The 21,106-nt window shown below is 40.8% G+C and overlaps 2 protein-coding genes across 6 annotated transcripts in view; both read right to left on the bottom strand.

Annotated features, from left to right (window-relative positions):
• Positions 1-1,522, bottom strand: part of stxbp6 (syntaxin binding protein 6 (amisyn)) — a 66,144-nt gene extending 64,622 nt beyond the window's left edge. The window contains exon 1 of one of the 2 annotated variants that reach the window (XM_034123588.1): positions 1,235-1,522. The gene's annotated coding sequence lies outside the window, so the exon portion shown is untranslated. The remainder of the gene's footprint in view (positions 1-1,234) is intronic. The other variant, XM_034123597.1, reaches the window with a different exon arrangement.
• A 15,386-nt stretch (positions 1,523-16,908) lies between these two features.
• fermt2 (fermitin family member 2) overlaps positions 16,909-21,106 on the bottom strand; it is a 39,469-nt gene continuing 35,271 nt past the window's right edge. For all 4 annotated transcript variants that reach the window (XM_034147663.1, XM_034147740.1, XM_034147820.1 and 1 more), the window contains 3 exons: positions 20,344-20,468; positions 20,067-20,208; positions 16,909-19,244 (listed from right to left, as the gene is read on the bottom strand). In XM_034147663.1, coding sequence (XP_034003554.1) covers positions 19,071-19,244; positions 20,067-20,208; positions 20,344-20,468 — 441 coding nt within the window. In that variant the 3' untranslated portion in view covers positions 16,909-19,070. The remainder of the gene's footprint in view (positions 19,245-20,066; positions 20,209-20,343; positions 20,469-21,106) is intronic.

The raw sequence follows: 21,106 nt of genomic DNA, 5'->3' as shown, positions 1-21,106 counted from the left end.
GCATTCTAACTTTAGATTCAGCAAAGAGCAAGCCCAAGCATTTTGGATCCTTAAAAACAACCAATGAAAGTGAGAAAAATAAGTCGTCTGGATGGTTTATTTTTCTTATAAAATAAGACAAAACGTGTTAAATATGATTTCAACAAAGAACAGGACTTCACATTTGGTCACTGTGAAGATACAAGCCAGTTTAGGAACCAGAAACTGACCATCCTATATAAGAAAAAATTAGGTTTCTGTAAAGATTAGATGATTGGTTTCACCTGAGAACCCAGGTATTAATTTGCTATTGTTGGGGCCCCATGTAGCGTCTGGGGGGCTAAGTAGCAGTTTAGTTTGCATATGCCTGCGCCTAGTTCTGGTTTAGTGCACACTCAATAACACCCAACATTCAAAACACAGCCCCAAAAAAGTTTTCAGTATAGTAACACTAAGAGTAAAGCAACCGTCTGTTAAATATCACATTTAATGTTAATCAATATATTGACTAATCTTGGGTTTCTGGGATATTTTTAAATGTTATTCATTCCATATGGTTTGTTTGCACCAGCACAAACCACCACATGTACCTTATATACTTTTGATGTGAATAGTGTGACCTTATGAAATAATTGTCATGTATTACTTTACGAGTAAACAGTGATGACACATAAGTAAGACAATCATAATACTCGGCTATTTAAAGTGGACTACACCCAAATTCACTTGACTGGGCTGAAATACATTTCACTGGAATATTATCACTTCCAAGATACGAGTACACGGGGGCCAACTTGAATGAAACTGATAATATGTTGTAAGACTTAAGGCTTGACACCATGAATGCATTTGTATTGTATTGTAAACCCCCTGTCACTACAGCCTGCGTTTATGAAGACAGCTCAGGTGGGGCGCGGTGCACCTCCATGAACACCATAAAACACACATTAACCTGAGTTAATTTTCTCAAAGCAGAGGTAAAAATAGTTCCCCATCAAGTTTACAGAAGAAACGTTTGACCACGCTTTGTTTCCACAACACAAGCACATGCATTCGGTTAATGAGCCAAACAACCCGCGCGCACACTTGTCCTGAAACCAACCGTAAAGTGGTGGAAAGTGTTGACGCAGTATTTTAATCCTACGCTTCTCAATAAAGCGAAAACAGATTCTACATTAATTAAACTTTACCACACTATTTCTATTTGAATTGAAATGTCTATAAAGAAGCACAGTCTGGAGTTAGCGTTACTTACCGATGTGTTTCAGTAGTAATTTCCACGTGCGGCGGGTCCCCGAGTCCTTCGGTTAATTTCTCCAGCTGCTGTCAGAGTTTACTCACTTTCCGCAGCCTTGTTTTTCCCAGTCTCCTCACACTAAACGGAAGCCTTTCACTTTTAACATCGCGTCGACTTTACTTCTGCGACAGTTGTTGGTGTGTAAGCGGCGGGAGGAGAGTTTGTTTCCTTGCTGCTGTTTCTGCGCAGAGACCGTCTGTCTGGCTGGCTGACTGACTGCGGCTGTGTGTGTGTGTGGGAAACCAGTAGCAGGTTCCCAGACACACACACTCCCTCCCCGCCAATCACGTACAGTGACACACCACCACGTAGCAGGCATTTCACATCTGCATGTATAAGGAGTCTCTTTGAAGTGCCAAAGACCCAAGCCAGTTTATATGAAATGGAGTATTTTAAATGGATGTTTGTGTGTTAAAGTTAAGTTCTAAAGCATATTTAGAGCAACTTTTCATGTGACTTGTTACTAGTAGCATGGTTGTTAGCCTGAATATTTTTACAAAAACACCATACAAACATAGGTATTTAATACCACGGCACTCTACAGTCAGTAAAAGGTGCATCATAAGAATAGGACTAGGAGTTGAAAAATGTTGTTTGCTAACTCGTTTTTATGGGTATATTATATGTGTTAAAGTGTGTATACCTTAGACTACTGTATTTGACTCCAACCTTTAATATCTCTGATTACAGTGGCCGACCCTACACAATAACTCATGAACATGTTCAGTAGCAACTTCCAAAAACTCATATCAGAGGCATTTTAAAGCCATGAAGGGGATATTAGAGAAAAGGAAATTTGTGAAACATAACAATAGCCTATGTCTTTTATTAAAATGTATAACTATTGGGTCCTTCTTGGGCTCACAATATAAAAACCTAAGAAACATAACTATTTCAATACCTTAGTTGTACAGTAGACTACACTATTGTGCGGTTACGGGTCACATCAATTACTTTAAATCCTTTTAAGGATTACTCTACTATAGGACTATAAATGTCATATCTTAATAGGTGCGTTCACACCGGAGTACTTTGGTGTACTTTTCCCACAATAGTTAATCAGAACTACGATATATTTGCGTTCACACCAAAAAGCCCCAGGAACTAAAGTAGCTCAATTTAGTTCGTCCGACCCGCTTTTCAGTCCCTGCTAGAGAGCAGGGACTGTCGTGGGAGAAAGTAGTTCGTACGTCTGATTGGCTGTGCGGAATGCAAACCACGCCCGTTTGACTCTGAATTTTTTGTTGTAAGCGGCCATTGTATTTGCTCGCTTCGGACAGCACACCCGAAGAGATTCCTTTTGTGAAAGCAGTTATTATAGCAACACTAAATAAATCAATTGGAGCGGTGGAGTGATGAGGATGTGTCTGCGCTTCTGGCGATTTACTCGGAGGACGCGAAGCGCCGCATTCAGAAGCTTCTACTGAATGCAGTTTCTGTGGCTCTGCAAAGTTAGCAGACCTGGCAAAGTCATGTCGGGACGACTACCAAGGTAAAATAAAATACATGCACTGCACTGTTTTAATCTGCACAATACTGGTCTTATATGTACTTTTATTTGCTCAGTAGATCGAGCTAGCCATGCTAGAACTTGCTAACGTTAGGTCCAAGCTGGCTAACAACATCTAGCTAGCTAGCTATTCTCAGCCATGCCCGCTATGAACACGTTTTGACTTGTGAATAAGTGTGCAATGTTCTGTAATTTGCTTCACTAACTCATGGCACTAATCGTGTGTTTCAGGCGAGGTGTTTCTCTCAGGATTAGAAACTAGTTTTCCCCTCCGGGATAAAACGATAATATAACGTTAGCAATTAGCATGCTAGCTGGACATAATGCTACCTCTAACAATACATTAGTTGCTATAATTTCAAGTAATTTGCAACATTCATTCTACATGTTAATGGTAAAAGCTTAAACAGTTGATTACCTGCATGCCACAAAGACTGATGTTCTAATATTTTTGCACATTTAAGTAGAAATGTAATTGAAATTCTATTTATTTTTCCTTTTTTTTATTGATTGTTATAATTGTACTCAGCCATGTTATGTTAGATGTCAATCCACTTACACTGTAACTACTCTGGCCTTGAAAGAAGAAGAAGGTGATATAACTATTAATAAGTAAAAGTAAATCGAAATATGTATTGCATCACCGCTGCTTAGAGTTCATGCACAAGTCATTTGCTTGATAATGAATTGATGCATTGTAGCAATAATTGTAGTCAATATCAAAGAGAGATGTAATTTCGATATTTCAGTCCAAGCTTGATTGGCCCAGCTACCTCAGTATATGTGATGTATAAATAAAAGGATTACATGAAAACGGTTTGATCTTCTATCTCAGAGTAAACTGGACTATTAATCAACATTTTGCCTCGATGTTGCAATTAAACTGATCTTGTATCTTGCATTTTTCACCTTAGGAAAGTGGGCACGCAATGACAGCTTCCTTGACACCATCATGGCGATGAACCGCCGTGCCATGGTCAGCAAGGAGAATGAGGACCTGCGTGCCAAGGAGATGCACGACGAACGGCTGCTGCATTCACACAAGGCCCAGGAATCGAGGTGGAGCAACAAAATACCTTTCAGGCTGGGCTTCTGGCAGTGCTAAGCGAGCTGATTAAATCCAACAGGCCTTCAATACAAAAATGAAGAAAAACTTGTCTAAGGTGTGTCTGCACTATTGTAATTGTGTCTGTTGACGGGTAAATAAAAGAGAGAACCAAATGCACTGTACAAAATATCAGCTTTATTGTCAATTTACAATTTCCATGCTGTTCAGATGCCTCTCCACAACATTGCTTCCAGGCGAATACAGAGGAGTTGAAAAGAGCCCTTGGACATTCGGAAATCTTCGATCCACTGCACATGTTGGCACCACCTCCCACCAGGCCGACGTTCTATTGTTCACCCAGAGTTCCGTAGTATTCGCATATCTGGAACACATACAAAGACACAAATTAGCCCTACATAACTCCATAAATCCTACATTAGATAGTATTAATGTGATTTAATGAACGTACCATTGCTGTTCTTTGGGCGTGATAACGGCCATCATCCTCGGCTGTCCAACGGCGAAACATGTCCATAGCGTGTGCTTTCGTCGTCCAATCCTTTTGTTAAGGCTTCTTAACCGCCTTCGCCTCCGACTCAGCCTTTCTATTGCATTTGAATGGTCGATCTGTATTTGTATTTGTGGCTGAGTTATTGGCTTAAATAACTCCGTTACGAAGCTGTATAACACGACCACCAAAACGTCAACTCCATACCGTGTCTGAGGTCGGAAGGTAAACAGAAGCATACAGCGGAAGCGGAAGTTTTTTTTCTTCTTCTCTCGGTTTTTTGGCGAATTGCAACTTTAAGGTGCATACCGCCACCTACTGTACTCGCCGTGAAGTTGTTTGCGGCCTGCCAGTAAACCCAAAGCAGAAGAAGAAGAAGTGACGTCAGCGGCTCATTTGCCTAATCCACCCCCAGGAACTCATTTTGGTGTGAACGCGATCTGCTTTAGTTCATCAGAACTAAAGGAGCTCTCATGAACTAAAGTTCTCATGAACTACTGTGGGAAAAGTACTTGGTGTGAACGCCCCTTATAGTCATAATCAGCCTGTCTCTGTGACTCAAATCGTAATACATCTGATTACAGTAAGCTTTTCACATTATGAGTGGGAAGAGTAGGGTCTTCCCCAGGGTGAGCATAACAAAATGTAGCTTAAAGGGGACCTATCATGCAAAATGCACTTTTGTACGTCTTTTATACATGAATATGTGTCCCCGGTGTTCCAGGGAACTCACCAAGTGTCAGAAAACACAACCCTCTCTATTTTCCTCCATACCCAAATCTCTAAAAAAGGGGCTGCAACGGATCTGATACAGACTGATCCAGATTTGAACACTTCTATGACGTCACAGAAGTGGCGCTACGGCTATTGGGCCAACTCTCCACCTATCAGGGGAATGTGGGGTTGGGCCACGGCCGGCCATTGCCGCTCGAAAGCGCTGGAGACGCTGTAGTACATATGCCAGGCCTGTAAGTGGCGCTGTAGTCTGCCACAAAAGCAGCGAAGAAGACTTCCCGCCCATAGTTACCATGGTTACCCTTCTGTTTATTCTCCGCTGTGGCTTTTTTTCTCCCTCCCCGAGGCAAGCGTTTGCTCCCGCTGCTTTAATTCAATGCAATCCCTCCCCGTCGAGGCAAGCACTGTAATTATCTCCGGTTAGTCCACCAGCAGATGACAAACACCCACCTCTCCGTCTCTTCCAAGGAACGAGGGGACCGTGCGGCAGAGTTTCAGTTTCAGTTTCTTTCGCCGGTCAAGATGTCCGTTAAAGTTTAAATCTTCCGGACAAAATTAGAAAAGTGCCGGTCAAAGGTCTTCTTTGTTATTTATTGAGCTTTAAAACAAATGAATAACGACTCTATATATTAAAACACGGAGATCTTTTTTTCTCCCCCTCTTGACTTGATCAGAGCATGGCTACCCTCTCCTGCAGGGGGGCGTGGTCAGCTGCAGCTCACAGAGATCAGCCCCGTAGACAGCAAACAGCACATAGAGCGAAATGAGGCATGGCTAAAATGCATGATCTGTTTGGTATTTTGAAAACAGAAACGTATAAATATACCTTATATAGGTATGGCCCTACAATATATCATTTAAATATAGCATGATAGGTCCACTTTAACTTCTTTCAAATTGCCTGTTTAAACAAGCCTACACTAGCTGCATTTTTTCCTATAACTCTCCTGTTGATGTGTGGGAGGTGTCAATGTTCAAGTCTGCTGTAAACTGCCAACAGAGGTTTACTACAATCTTTTGTTACTCCAGCCATGCCAACAGAAATGTGTTCCCTGGGAATTCACACACTTGGAGGTCCTGGAACTGTGTGTGTATGTCTAATGTTTTGCTTGGCTGGTTGCGAGTCATCCAATTTTCCCTCTCTAAATCCTCTCCTGGTGGATTGTTTTTTTTCATAAACTCTTTCTTCAGTTCCAACAGACTTGGACAATGCTGCCTCATTTGAGATAGTTCACGTTTTATGTGCTCCTGTTTCTTTGCCTCTGGGTCTCGGCATCTGATGATCGCTAACATGTTGCAGAGCCATCATCATTTAAGCCATATTTATTTGTCATGATAAGCAGTTGCTAAACTGGTTGTACTGCAGCAGATGCCTGTGAGCCAATTGAGAATGCTGTAATATTGAACGCATGATGAAAGATAAACAAGTGCACTTAAGGCTTAGTGGTCCAGTAATAAAATATGAATGTTTCTGATTATCTACAAAATGTCATTGCCTACACTTAGCTGGAGTTTGTCTAGCTTTGAATTTCTGTGCTACAGTTCTATGCTGCAACACAGAAGTCATTTAAAAACACATTAGACAAGCATACCATTCAGTTTTTCACCTATGAAAGAAATCCATTTACCAGCTAAAGCTCCTGGACAAACTATTCCCTAATCCATGCAACCACAAATTAAAATCACACTTGGCCACCCAATGATCACATTTATTGCTTCCATATTCCTCCAGCCCTTGAAGCTTCCTCTGGATCATTTGACAGTTAGCATGGCTTTGTGATTTCCACGCAACACCAACCATCTGGTAGAACATGTGGAAAAAGTTCATTCAAGAATTTTCAATGGAAAAATGTTGGATGAGTCTTCTAAGATTGTTTCTTTACACTTGCCTTCAAACAATCCATCTTGATTTACAAAGGCTTCTTTTAGTGTCAATTTGGATATGGAGTTTTTGCTGCTGTGGCAACACGACAGCAACGAGAAAGTATTGGACTCCCTATGTCACTGTAGAAATACTGAACTATACCTCTGTGCTCCCCTACACGAGCATAAACGTTCACTGGAATGAGTAATTTTTTCCAGGTTGAGGCAAACAGGGGCAGTGGCCAAAAGGGGAAAAAATAGCGCATATACACATATGGTGCACACAAGCCGAGAGGGCTAAAAGGGCATTAGCTGTTTCCTGTTAGTTAGTTTGGGAATTTAGACAGCTGGGTCCCTGGACATGGCAGGTGATTGCTCTGATGAAAGAAGCAAAACACGGAAACAAATTAAAGTTGAGAACTATTTGGTATACCAGTCTCAATAACAGTCTGAAGAATGATTGCCCAAAAAACATGTTGAAATATTGATACTGCTTGTTGCTCAATTCAAAGCTGAGGTTAGCTTTTGGATGCATGACACACCACAGAGGCTGGAACATTTAGGTTTTGCTTACGTGGTCCCTACATTTCCGCAATGTTTTATGGGACTATAATCTGTGAAAAGCTAAAAGAGGTGGAATAGGAAGAGGTCACAGTTCCTCTCGTGAATTTGCTTTAATACCTCATGCAGTAATCATAGCGTACTGAGGGAATTTACAAGGAATTAATTGTTTACTTTACGTGAGTCATCTTCTTAAGCAGCTGGGCTTCACTGACCTGACTGCAGTTTAACCAGTTAGAAACTACTCTTCCAATATTCACCTTAGATTTTCCATGAAGTAGCATTACAGATTAGTTATTTTAAGTGGTTAATCAAATCACTATAGGAACAATTATCTAATTTAAGTTACAATCTTTGGCTCAAATGCACTACTTGTACTACTTGTATTTTACACATTTTAACCAGGCTGGCATATCCCACACTCACAGCTGTATCCTTGATACCTTCTGCATAACTTGATACCTTTTATCCTTTTAATTCTGTATTAAGTAATTGCTTTGATTAAAAATATTATAATTTTTTTTTTCAAATTAAAAAGAGCTTGTGTGGCCTTGAGTGACTCCTTGAATGAATACATTTCCATCAAAAGCACTCCCACAGGAGGGAAGGAGCTACAGCCAGAGCTCTACCTGGCACTCCTTCTCCCTCGATCCTCTTACACTCCCTACATCCCTCATCCGAAAAATACTGGAAAACATAAACATCCTTCCCTGCCTGTGACGTTAGACAATGATCTGTGCAGGCTGGCTGGATTACGGAGAATGGGGTGTCTCAGTCCCCGTGGTGCGGAGGGTAAACATGGAGATCTGACGATAGAGGAATGAGAGAGACCCTCTGCTCCGACCCTCCACCTGCATCTCATCTCCACACACGGCCAGATGGCTGCTATAAGACTCCCCAATACACTCTCTAATGCAGTCTGTATTCTTTTTTTCCCATTCTCTGTCTTGCTGCTGCACTAATCAGACACTGAATTCATGTGGTTTGTTGTTTACTCTTCACAGTGTGCGGCATCAGAAACTGGTTACAGAGCTGCATGAGTGCTCACTAGAGAGAAAAACATGTCGAACTCACATGCATACATTACTTCAAAAAGTGTGAGCTTGCATGCAGAGTGTGTGAGTTGTTGCATGCTTTCACTGAATGTGTATGTTTTAAACAGAGACATAAAGGAGGACATGTTTCACTTCTTTCATGTCAGTTGTTTACGTGGTTCTTGGTAACTTCGTGGAACTGGCCACATTCAGGGAGTTGGACTGTGTGTGTATGTGAGGAGGGGGCGTCTGAATCTTCATGTTTAAAGTGGACCTATCATGCTATATTTAAATGATATATTGTAGGGCCATACCTATATAAGGTATATTTATACGTTTCTGTTTTCAAAATACCAAACAGATCATGCATTTTAGCCATGCCTCATTTCGCTCTATGTGCTGTTTGCTGTCTACGGGTCTGATTCTGCTGACCACGCCCCCCTGCAGGAGAGGGGAACCGTGCTCTGATCAGCTGCTGGGCTGTCAGAAGAGGGGGAGAAAAAGAGATCTCGGTCCTCCGTGTTTTATTATATAGAGTCGTTATTCATTTGTTTTAAAGCTCAATAAATAACAAAGAAGACCTTTGACCGGCACTTTTCTAATTTTGTCCGGAAGATTTAAACTTTAACGGACATCTTGACCGGCGAAACAAACTGAAACTGAAACTCTGCCGCACGGTCCCCTCGTTCCTTGGAAGAGGCGGAGAGGTGGGTGTTTGTCATCTGCTGGTGGACTAACTGGAGAGAATTACAGTGTTTGCCTCGACGGGGAGGGATTGCATTGCAGCGGGAGCAAACGCTTGCCTCGGGGAGGGAGAAAAAAAGCCACAGCGGAGAATAAACAGAAGGGTAACCATGGTAACTATGTGCGGGAAGTCTTCTTCGCTGCTTTTGTGGCAGACTACAGCGCCACTTACAGGCCTGGCATATGTACTACAGCGTCTCCAGCGCTTTCGAGCGGCAATGGCCGGCCGTGGCCCAACCCCACATTCCCCTGATAGGTGGAGAGTTGGCCCAATAGCCGTAGCGCCACCGTCCTGACGTCAGGACAGTGTTCAAATCTGGATCAGTTTTTATCAGATCCGTTGCAACCCCTTTTTTAGAGATTTGGGTATGGAGGAAAATAGAGAGGGTTGTGTTTTCTGACACTTGGTGAGTTCCCTGGAACACCGGGGACACATATTCATGTATAAAAGACGTACAAAAGTGCATTTTGCATGATAGGTCCCCTTTAAGTTTAAATTAGCAGTATGTATACAGTAAGTGAGTGTCCTGCATGAGCACATTTCATAACATCAAATCAGGTCAAGTGCACAATCAGCTTTGCTAATCTTTAGGTGTGAAATAAGAAAAATATTAGATGTTGCTTTTGGTATTGATTTTACTTTCTTGTGTATGCCGCTAATCAATCACATTAGATACGCAAGAACCCAATTTATGTAAGAAATCTGAATTCAATGTTGCTTTCATAAATAACTCTGTGTTGAGCAGAACCACTTTCATGGCAATCTTCACTTCTCGAGGCATATCTGTCTTTGTTTTACAGAGAGTCATTCCAGGGCAATGGTTGTCAAGAGGCTTCTTCTGATTTGTCTAGAACATCTGTCAGATTAGAGGACTGATCCATTTGGCCCGACAGGCATGGAACAGACAGACCTGGCACTTGTTTACAATTATCCTAACACTTATTCTTACAACTGCTCACAGTGATGTCATTGTTGACACCGTTTTTGCCTTTTTAAGCGCAAACTTTGCCAAAGACAGCCACTTTAATTAGATTTCATCATCTGAATGCCCTGACTAGCCGCAAGTAATGACTTTCATGCTCAGATCAATCATAGCTGCTTTGTCGCTTTATAAAACATAGAAAATAATGAGTCCCTGTTCTGAATTCTGCATTACTAATAATAAGCTGGCTGTCCAATCGATGACATATTTAGTTTTAATATAAGAAAAATCAATTTATAATTAAATTCCGACTGTTGATTCAGGAGAGAAAAAAAGGTATTATAATAATTCACATCACAGAATTGGTCACACAGGATTTCACTTTCTTAATACCAGAACACATCAGATGTGATTAGCAATTATTTCAGATTGGCTTTACAATATGAAAAGCAGTGTATACGCATTTAAAATCACATACAAATTGTTGATTGTTTTGCTAATTCTCAACACAAAGGGAGTACAATATGAAATGCAAAACACCGTGACTCAATTCAACTGTGAGATTTGTTTCTGTCAGAGTCTGTTTTCCCTTGCCTGCAATCTCGCATCGTGCCAACACTGGAGAAACATTTAATCTCACTTTGCCCGGAGGCAGCATCTTAACTCAGGAGTGAAAACAGGATTTCCAGAAGGAAAATGCATCCTGAACCAAAGTGTATACTCCCGTGTGTGCTGAAGCCAGATTTCTGAGCAAGTCACTGGGCAAAATAATCTGCAATGGAGCCACGCACCATTAAACACATCCATCTCCATCATGGCAGGCAGACAATTGAATGGTAGATGTGTGGAGAGCGAGTGGTGCTCTTCAAAACTCCAAGTCACCTCTTACATTATAACAATTTCGGCACCTGGAAGCCTTATTGGTGTCTCCTACACAATATTGAAGAAGTCTTTCAGTATAATCCCTTTTGTCTCTTATACACCCCGTATCTTGTAAATTATTTTATTGAGACAGGTTTTTGTAGTTTATGGTTTCATTCAGTCTGTCACATCCACAAGTATCTGCTTGTCTGAGTCGTCTCTCCTCTGTCTGTGCCACATCCTATTCAGTTAAAAGCAGCTAATTTAGCCGATCAATAAACAAAGCCCGCTGGGTAACACGGAGAGCCAAGGATCCAATTTCATTTTGCAAGTTCAATTTAGTCTTTATGGTTGGCAGTTGCTCCTTGGAGACGCTGTCATGGCCGTGACACCACTGTGAGATAATGATGGAGATATACAGAGCACTGACTGACCTCTTTCATATTATATCCTAGCATCAAGGTAATAAAAAAGGGGATGAAATTGGTGTGAGGTCCGAGAAGATGATGAGTGAGAGCGAGTGATGGTCAATTTTAATACTATCGATTCACGGGGATTGATTTCAAAACACCTGAATGATCTCATTATGTTGCTTTGAGGCCAAGTTCATTAAATGCTTACCTGTATTAAAAAAAAGAAATTACCCTCGTTTTCCATTTGTGCCTCTCTATTGACCTCATATACTTTGGCTTTTTCTTTCAGGATTCCTATTGATTCTTGCACTGTTATGATTTTGACAAAATAGCTCCTAGGAAACCTCTGTTTCTTCCTTGTCAGCAGAGGAACACTCCCATCATGCCCCAGGCAAAGACAGGTTCTTCCATTAGCATTAACAAGGGAGAAAAAAGGGAATCCGACACTTGTCTGTTGGTCCCAAACGTAATCCCTAACAACAGCCCCTTGCATTAAAACAAGATTTAGCCCAAACAAAACAGGTTTCAGTGAGTGAGGCGATGCAAATTAGCCAATTTTGTGCAACAGTGCTTAAAGCCAAAAGGTCCTTGGGGGAGAAGTGTATTACTTTAGAAAAAAGACTCCTACAGCAAATTGCCCGGGAACACATTAAACTTGGAATGTTTCCTCAGCTGGAATACACAAGATCTGCAGCTTGAATTGTAATTTGTTGCCCACAAATGATGTATACTTGTGTGATGTATGTATATGACCATAAACGTCTTGCGTGCTTCAGAAAGTGATGATGCAAGCGCCTTGGCTCACAACAGCCTCATCTCATCTCTATAAACACCATGTGACATGACCTCATGCGCTGAGAGGACACCCTCCGGATCCACTCTGAGACTCTAATGGTATGCTTATCATTTCTACAACTGCCTGCGTGATGTCCTGGACTTCAAAGCAAGACTAACAAGGTGGATGACCTGAGGCCAACAGATGAGATGCAGCGGTGTCAAATGTTGTTTGTGGACAAGGCTGTTACCATGTTTTCATTAAGGAAGAACAGAACATTGATAACCTGTTTTTTTAGCAATAAATCAGACAACTTCTAGTGTATGACTTCACAAAAATCACCAATATATAAACACTTCTTTCCATAAAAACTCCCTAAAATAGAACACCCCAAGGTATCTGGATGTCGTGTTCAATCTGTTAACAGCAAGAATCCAATCTGAATCTGACAGTCTTCCCCTTATTCATAGTGACAATAAGCATGCAATGAATACCTTTGATTTGATGTTTTAACCTTTGAACCACAAACAGCTCTGACTACAACATGTGTTTTTCTAGAGCCTTTAAACTGAGTTTAGCAGAGTGTAATTGATGACATCAAGATAAAAGTCTTGGCACTTCAGTGTTTAGCTCTGACCGGGCCTTTTCCATGGAAACGTATGTAGACTGAAGCGTTCCAGTTAATGGGAATAACATGTGAGTTTTTTTTAGGGGGGATTTCATGTTTTAATATTTGAATCCAAAAGCATATAAACCAATAAAGGCCACTACTGTGTGCAGTTGTTTTGAGTATACATTTATGAAAATATATTTAAGGAGAAATGAAACATAAATGAATTATACATTGTTTGTATCCCTTCTTCTTTTTAAGGAGAAGTACTTTTCATTATGCTGAGCAAAGAGGGAAAATAGTGTTGCTGTGCAGTGTGAGTTTATAAAATGGTACTTGCATAAATCGCAGAAGGGAATGAATGCAGCACACACAGTGGAAACACATCAGACTGCTTAGAGATTAAAGATTAAGCCATATTGTGTTGATTTACAAAGTTAATGTATGGCTTTGATTAAAAAAAACATGAGAATATATTATGAACATGTTTTTCAAGACTACACGTTCAGAGCCATGCTAACTGCTCTGTGAGGGTTTATATATTACATTATATTACACGTTACTTGTTAGACGCTTTTATCCAAAGCGACTTACATACTCAATACTGTGGACAATCCCCACAGGAGCAATTTGGGGTGAAGTGTCTTGCCCAGGGACACAACGACATGCTGACTGCAGTGGGGTTTGAACCTCTATATAAGCCCAGTGTTGGGCCTTGAGCTAAATGCTAACATGTTAACAATGAAATGCTATTGTGATCTTAGTTTGGGAGGGGTACTAAATGTCATCATTATCCATCCAATCCTGTTTTCACAAAAAATCGAATGGTGGCGTAGGAGGTAAGGTCAGGGGTTTACCAACATTATAAGGATTTATCATCGGGGGCACATTAATGTACGTAAAATGAGATATCTCACTGGATACATGAAAACTCAGTCCTGATGCTGATGGCACTAGATGAAAACTCAAAGTCCACTAGGATGTATCCTCTTGGGACAATGAATGTCTGTAAAAAAAACTCAAAATAGTGGTCGAGACATGTCAATCTGTTTATTGCGCTGGATTAAAAGTCAGGGGAAAGGAAAAGTCAGGGGAAAGGAAAAGTCAGTATCATTTATCTTCTTGTGACAAAGAATAACCATTCATGGCGTGGCCTGCGAAACTCACTTTCTATCATCTTGGCAGAAAGTAGTTTAACCTCCAGCCACCATGATATACACTCACCATGACAATTACTTCTTGACAGCTGTCCTCAGCATTTAGAAAAAGAGAAAGCATAATGGATCTAGACAAGGTCAACACACAGGTCTGAAGAGAACAAAGGATTTCCTTCAAGAATATTTCAAGGCATACCTGAAAACAGCTTATCAACACCTGTGCTGTCATGGCTGACATTCTCTGTGGCGCCTACCGCAGGCGATGGGAGTGAATGTCAGAACCACTCTCCTTTAAAGAGATCCCAATGACATTAACAATGACTTTTACCAGCTGTGAACTTCAGGAATGAGGAAAGCAGAGCAGTCCTCCCTTGAACTGAACTTTGCTGGCTCAAGCAGGAAGCTGCCGTGTTGAATGGCAACAGGTGCAACTCCTCACATTTCCATTGCTCTACTTCTTTTAAGTTTACACTTTCTTTATATCAATTGTTTGCTTGAAGCACAATCTATAATAAATGTCATCCTCAAGTCATCCAACTCATCCTCCCAAGGGTTCGAAGGAATTCCACGTCACTAGGTGGAGCTTTTAGACGTCATTACTTCCCATACTCACATCGAACACAATAGCCCAGATCCCTCTTGGGTATGAGCTATATGGGGAACATCAGAGGCTGCATTAGAATAGTTATATAAGGGTATGCTTCCATGTTTGAAACCCATCTACATGATCCTGTGAGTGCTTCAGAAGCTTTTGTGGAAGTTAGTGCATTTAAAACGGTAAGATAAGCATCGGATTGAGGCGATGATGTACCAGAACAGGATGTCCTAGCAGGATTTGATTCATTGTTCCCACTGCATGCTGCACACCTCATCTGATCATACAATTGACTTGAGGGTGGATTCAGGCTCATGGGGCTGTTGAAATGCAGCGTCAGCTACTAATGCTACGATACTTCAGGGTTGATTGCTAGAGTCTACTGTAAAGCTGAATTATTACTGTAGATAGAGATTTCCGATTTAAAGAATATATCATCAAAGCTGGAGGGTCTGAAGGTTTTTATCGCACCAACCAGAGACGAGATGATTGTATTGCACTACATTAGATTTCGATTGCAATGAAAAACTGTTTGATTATGTCACTTAGAGTTGCTTTGTTTCTTCTTTCTAACCTCATCAAGCAATTGTCCCACCTTTAAAGGTCACCTATTGTGCAAAATCCACTTTTCCATGTCTTTTATACATCAACATCTGTGTAAAGAGATTCTGAAAGTTTCAGGAAAAAAGATTCGCTCACTTTTAGTCCTGATCCATTTATATAAAAACCTGTCTGAAAATAAGATGATCACTTTATGTCATAATGATTTTTTGGCTTCTGTAACCATTAGCCAATAACCAACCAAGGTAACACCCCCCCACCTTATCACCTGAATCTCCTCCTAGAGCACCATTGTGTTCTTTTTAACCAAATATCTCTCAGAGGGGCGTAACAGACAGAGAATCAGCACTTTTGAAACAGGGCTGACACAGAGGGGTTTATGGGATGCTACAATTTGGTATTTCAAGCCAAACACTTCAGAGACATGTTTTTTTTTATATCTGAGACCTATAATATATTGATGAAAAACAGTATAATAGGGGACCTTTAAACTATCACCTTATGGTTTGTGCTCACTATCATCATCTTCCCATTGCCTCCCTCCTACATGGTGCATACTGTGGACATCAGGTGGTGTGAGCAGCTCCAAAGCTGTCATCATGGCCACCAACACCTCCGTCCCCCAGCTGCTCGGCAGGTGACAGATGGACGTGTCTCCAAAGAAAACAGACTTTCTGCAGGCGTTCTCTCATCTTATCTCCTCCTCAGTCTGCCACTCGGTTTTCTGCTGGGATGCTGGGTAAACTTGTCAGATTTGGGAATGGAAACATTTTTTGAAAAGTTTGTGATGCACTGAGCAGGAGACTGCGGTGGAGAGTTAGGGAGGACAGGTGGTTGGGCACTGCCCTCTAGTGGGGAAACAGAACCAGTGCATATTCAAACACTTCATTTATTTTCCTTTGGTAAGGTCTTTTAATTTGTGTAAACATTACAAACCTGTCAGCCTGCTGATTAATAGTAGTTTGTCATTACTGTCTGTTATGAATCTCTAACCATTCTTGATTTTAGCCTACATTGCTACCATATGCAGACTTAATGTAAGGCTGAATAATCATACAAGGTAAATCTGTAGCATAAGTGTTCATTTGTTTGCAAATGTGTTAGCTTCTTGTGTATTTAGTATCAGATTCAGTGCAGTTACTACACTTCTGAGAGTTTTACTGCGGTAGATCTGATGACGCATTTCAAAATCTCAGAAGAGCACTAAGGACCCTTAGGAGATATGAACACTTTTTCCACAGGCTTCTCATTTCCTCCACACTGAAGAGGCCTTTGAGACCAAGGTGTTGAGTCACATTACACTTCCTCCTAATAAACCATGAGCTTTAAGAGAACCTTATAAGGAAGAGGCTGGCCATTAGGGATTTCCTACAGTTAACAAAACCCATGAAAAGACAAAATCCAACAATAAAGTGATCCCACAAATTACTTTAAACTGTGTCCCAACAAAAAAACAGCGATGCTCTGGTTGTCCCTTTATGGACACCCACACTCACCCTGCTGCCATAAACACTCACTAGCACACCACATATGTATTGAGGCAAAAATACACCACAACAAATGTAAGAGTAACATTTGCCCAAAACCCCAGTGCCTATTCCTTTAAAGAAATCACCAAGCCTTAAAAAAAAGAAAATTTGACCCGCCTTTTTCAGGATTTACTGGGAATGCGTTTGGGTGTCACAACACTGACATATTGCTCTTTGTAAGGGCAAATGAAAAGTAGAAACACTGTAATTAAATAAAAATTACTTTATTTTTTAAAATAAATGCATTTTTTACAGTCAGAAAACAGAGCAGCAGGACATGCACCGCTGCTCCCGACACTGGAGGCAAACAAAAACAACATCAGAGAAAATAAAAAACAGACTAGGCTTGCTTTTCTCTTACCTCTGTTCACTTATGCTGATTTGTCTCAAACTCCAGGGTCTCCTTCATATGGACATTATTAAATGGCACACTTCAGTTGTGACGAAATCAGACGAATAAGTGAAGTGTTTTAAAAAGGCGCTGAGAAAACTTAATTTGCACAATATAAGTATCACGGTTAGTCTAAAGAATGAGCTAAAAACACAACCCAGGGCTGCAAATGGACAAAAACGGAAAGCAGAAAATCAATAAAATGAAGCAGAAATGCAAGAAATGAAGAGCACATTGAAAAGGCATACGTATTTGTTTAAAAAAAAAATTATAATATGTACTTGACAAATATCTTAATCAAACCTGGAGTTTGAGACTAGTGTTATCTTCATATATATTCATATTTATCTTCATCTGGATACTCAGTAAGGACACAACGTAAGTAGGCACAATTCTGAATACTACACATGTTGACGGGCGGCTTTCCCCCTCATCTCTGAAAGGAAAGACTTCCAAACCCCCCACAGCAGAAACAAACTGTACAATTCTATAAAATGTTTGTGTTTTTACATTAGTTACAAAAAAATAATACTTCATTTACTGATCCTTCATACTGAGGACAGAAGAAAAGAAAGCGTTGCATATTCGCTCTTCAAACTCGGTGACCTGTTGCTGGTGTGTAATGATAAAAATGATAATAATAATAATACTATATGGTGTGAGAGACAAAATGGCAATAAGGTAAAAGGGAGTTGTGATTCCTCCTGTTATGTAGTGCACGTGATGAGATGCCAGGGGTTTAGAAATCGGGATGCAATTTAAAACAGGATGTTGAGATTTGGCAAAATGTAGACGCCATATTGTTTTTTTTCATGCCAGGTCATAAGAAAATTCCTTAATTTAAAAAAAAAAAAGGGGGTCTGCCTTAAATGATAATTAATATCTTCAGGTCATGTAGCTTCATGTTGAGCCTTCCAATATTTTTTAAAACATGAGCAAGAGACAAATTTTAAATACAAAACCTTTAGTAATCTACCTTAGCTCAACATACCGACCAACGCATTTGTTTAAAAGCTTGTTTTCAGAAAACTTTTAGATTTACTGAACACTAAAGTGAATTAATTTTAGGACATTTACATCTCTTTAAAGATTTCTAAACCCGCAGGACCCTCATCCCAGTGTAGTGTGTCTCCAGACATGCTCACTATTAGCAGTTTATTAAATACAAAACAAACCTCTCAATGTCACACCTGTCAGCTAATACAACAAGAATTCATTACAGAGACTCGACCCTCTGGGAGAGTTCAAAAACAAACACAAGGACATCAAAAGCAAAAAGAAATTCAACAACAGCTTATTCATGAACAGGACTGTATACTGTAGAAGTGCTTACATGTGACTTAAAGAGATTAACCCTTCGTAGAGTGATAGGATGGACATGTAGTGCCTTTTGTTCGGACTTAGAAGAAGTCCGTCTTTTAGGATAAATAATTCGATATAACTGTAGCTATCTGTGGCACTAGGATTACAAATGTTTTAATGACAGTCTGATGTCAGCTTCTTCAGCTCAGTTATTAGGAGAAAAGGCAGGGAGAGAAAAAGTGAAGAGAAAAAAACATCTTTGGGATTCAATGTGGCGTTTGATTGGCTTTAAAGGGTTGTCATGGACGTAATGTTGATGGCCGTCAGTCCAGGAGGAGAGGAGAACACTTCCTGCTTCAGGTGTGTGTAAGGCTGCCGCTCAACCGCAGGAGGTTACCTTCAAAAGTTTATAATCTGGCCTGCGTTCACCAGAGAGTTAGTGTTGTAACAAAGACCTGGTCAGCGTTTATGCAAAGAAACACTATAACAATAAAATCAGCCGTGGCAATGTTGGTGCTGTTCTGGACTCTCCAGCACAGCTCCAAACATTCAAACAGACTGAGAAATAGTTAGAATTAAAATAAACCCCATACACTGTGGTTCCCCCCCCCCCCCAGCCACTCCCCTCCTGGCCCTTGACCTACACTGGTTGGCTCCTGGTGGGAGGGGGCCGCTCAGACCCAGCCGCTGGTCAGCTTATAGAACATCTCCTCGTCTAGAGACTCGTTCTGGTCCTTGGCGCGCGTGGACAGGAAGATGTAGCCTCCGATGAACTCGTGCACCACCTTGCAGTCCACCTCGGCGCAGATGAAGGACAGACTGGGCTCGTCTGCAAACTCTACCGTCACCTGAGCACAGAGACAAACACATCAGTCATGCTATAATGAAAACATGCAAAATAACTTTTCAGTTTCATAAGATGTCTTATCCGTTTCACCAACAGTCCAAAACCTTAAAAAAGTAGTCCCTCTATCAACCACTCAAGTTGCAGTTTACATGTATTTATCTCCAAATGTCATGATTTTCTAATTTTATCGAATTAAACATTTCTCTAAAGTTGTCATAATTGACATTTGAATTATTGAGTTGTGGCTTATGCAGCGTTTTGTGAGGTTACAGTGACTTTGGCCACTTTTAAGTTTAATTAAAATATCTTATTTGTTTCACTAACAGTCCAAAATGTTAAAATGCTAGACTACAACATAAAATAATGGCGCCAGGAACCACTCAAGTTGCAGTTTGCATGTACTTCTCTTCAAATGTCATAATTTTATCCTATTAAACATTAGTCTAAAATGGTCCTAATTGACATTTTAATTCTTGAGTTGAGGCGTTTTGTGAGCTCACAGTGACTTTGGCCACGAAAATAGAATCAAAAATACTTTAAGACTTTCACCCTTGGGTCTAAGTCCCATTGTTTGTTTTTTGTATTCCCTCCAGAGCTTCCTGAGAGTTGACCTTCATGCTAATGGTACAGACTGACAGAGCTGAAACATAATATACCTAGGTTGGCGAGGAGGCATGAATATGATGTACAGTAAATGAATGAACATATTGTCTTTTTCCCGTTAGAGAAAACATTTACTGCCAACACTGAGTGACAACCGGCTGCAAATAACAGTGAAAATAACCCATTACAATAAACCGGTCATATTCAATGTGTTTCCTACCATCTTGATCTCCCAGTTAACGTTCCACTGCTTCATGTTGCTGAAGCGCCAGGTCTTAATAGCATCTCCAGTGCTAGCATCCATGCGGATCAGACGGTTATAAGTGATGCCGATCAGCTCCTCCCGCTTCCCCCCCTGGAACCTGCAGAGAAGAAGGAGCGATAACACGGTGAAATCAAAGTGTGTAGATCAAATGACAATACGAGTCACTGTCAGCGAATAAAACAGAGAGGGGGGGGGGGGGGGGGGGGGGGGGGAGATTTAGGTGTCAGCTTACTTGGCAAGGAAATGAGTCATTCCAAACTCAGGAAGGGACTGCCACGCCTGGATGAAGCGCATCTTGGCCTCGATGAGACTCATCTGGGCTACGTTCTGGTGGGCTTCAAGGATCCGGGTGGAAATCTGACAAATACACAATCACACACACACACACACGTTACACACAAGACAGTTCAGCTAGCTCACCATTTTAGCAGCCAAATGCATCCCATCACCGCACTTAAACCACCTGAAACCACATCCACTAACACCCAGTGCGTAAACAAGCTGTGGCTCATTCCATGAAGCCAGCAGCACACACAGTGTCAGCCAATCAGAAGAGGTCTGTCACAGTAAAATTGACTTCACACAGCTACAAGATGACAGACAAACAAAACAAGCCCCCCGAGGAGCCAGGCTGAGGTTAATGTGTGTGTGTGAGTGTGTGCATGCATGTGTGTATTCCCCTACTGTCCCTACATCAGTGTCAGGGCAGACTTTGATCAACAAATTCAACTGGAACAGAAGTGTAACAGTGAATCAAGAGCAAGTAATAGTTCATCAAGCCAGGGCTGCACCTATCGATCGTTATCTAGATTAATCTATTAATTGTTTGGTCTATACATTTACAATTAAATGTAAGAAAGAAGCTAAATGTCCATCCCGATTTTGCAAAGCCCAAGGTGTTGTGTTAATGACTTGTTTTGTCAGTCCAAACCCGAAGGTATTTATTGAATATGAAATAAAAAGGAGAAAAGAAAGACATCTTCTGAAAAGTACAG

Source organism: Trematomus bernacchii, unplaced genomic scaffold, assembly GCF_902827165.1.
Source record: "Trematomus bernacchii unplaced genomic scaffold, fTreBer1.1, whole genome shotgun sequence".
Taxonomy (NCBI): Eukaryota; Metazoa; Chordata; class Actinopteri; order Perciformes; family Nototheniidae; genus Trematomus; species Trematomus bernacchii.
Note: the sequence above shows the minus strand (reverse complement) of the source record. Positions and strands in the feature narration are given on the sequence as shown.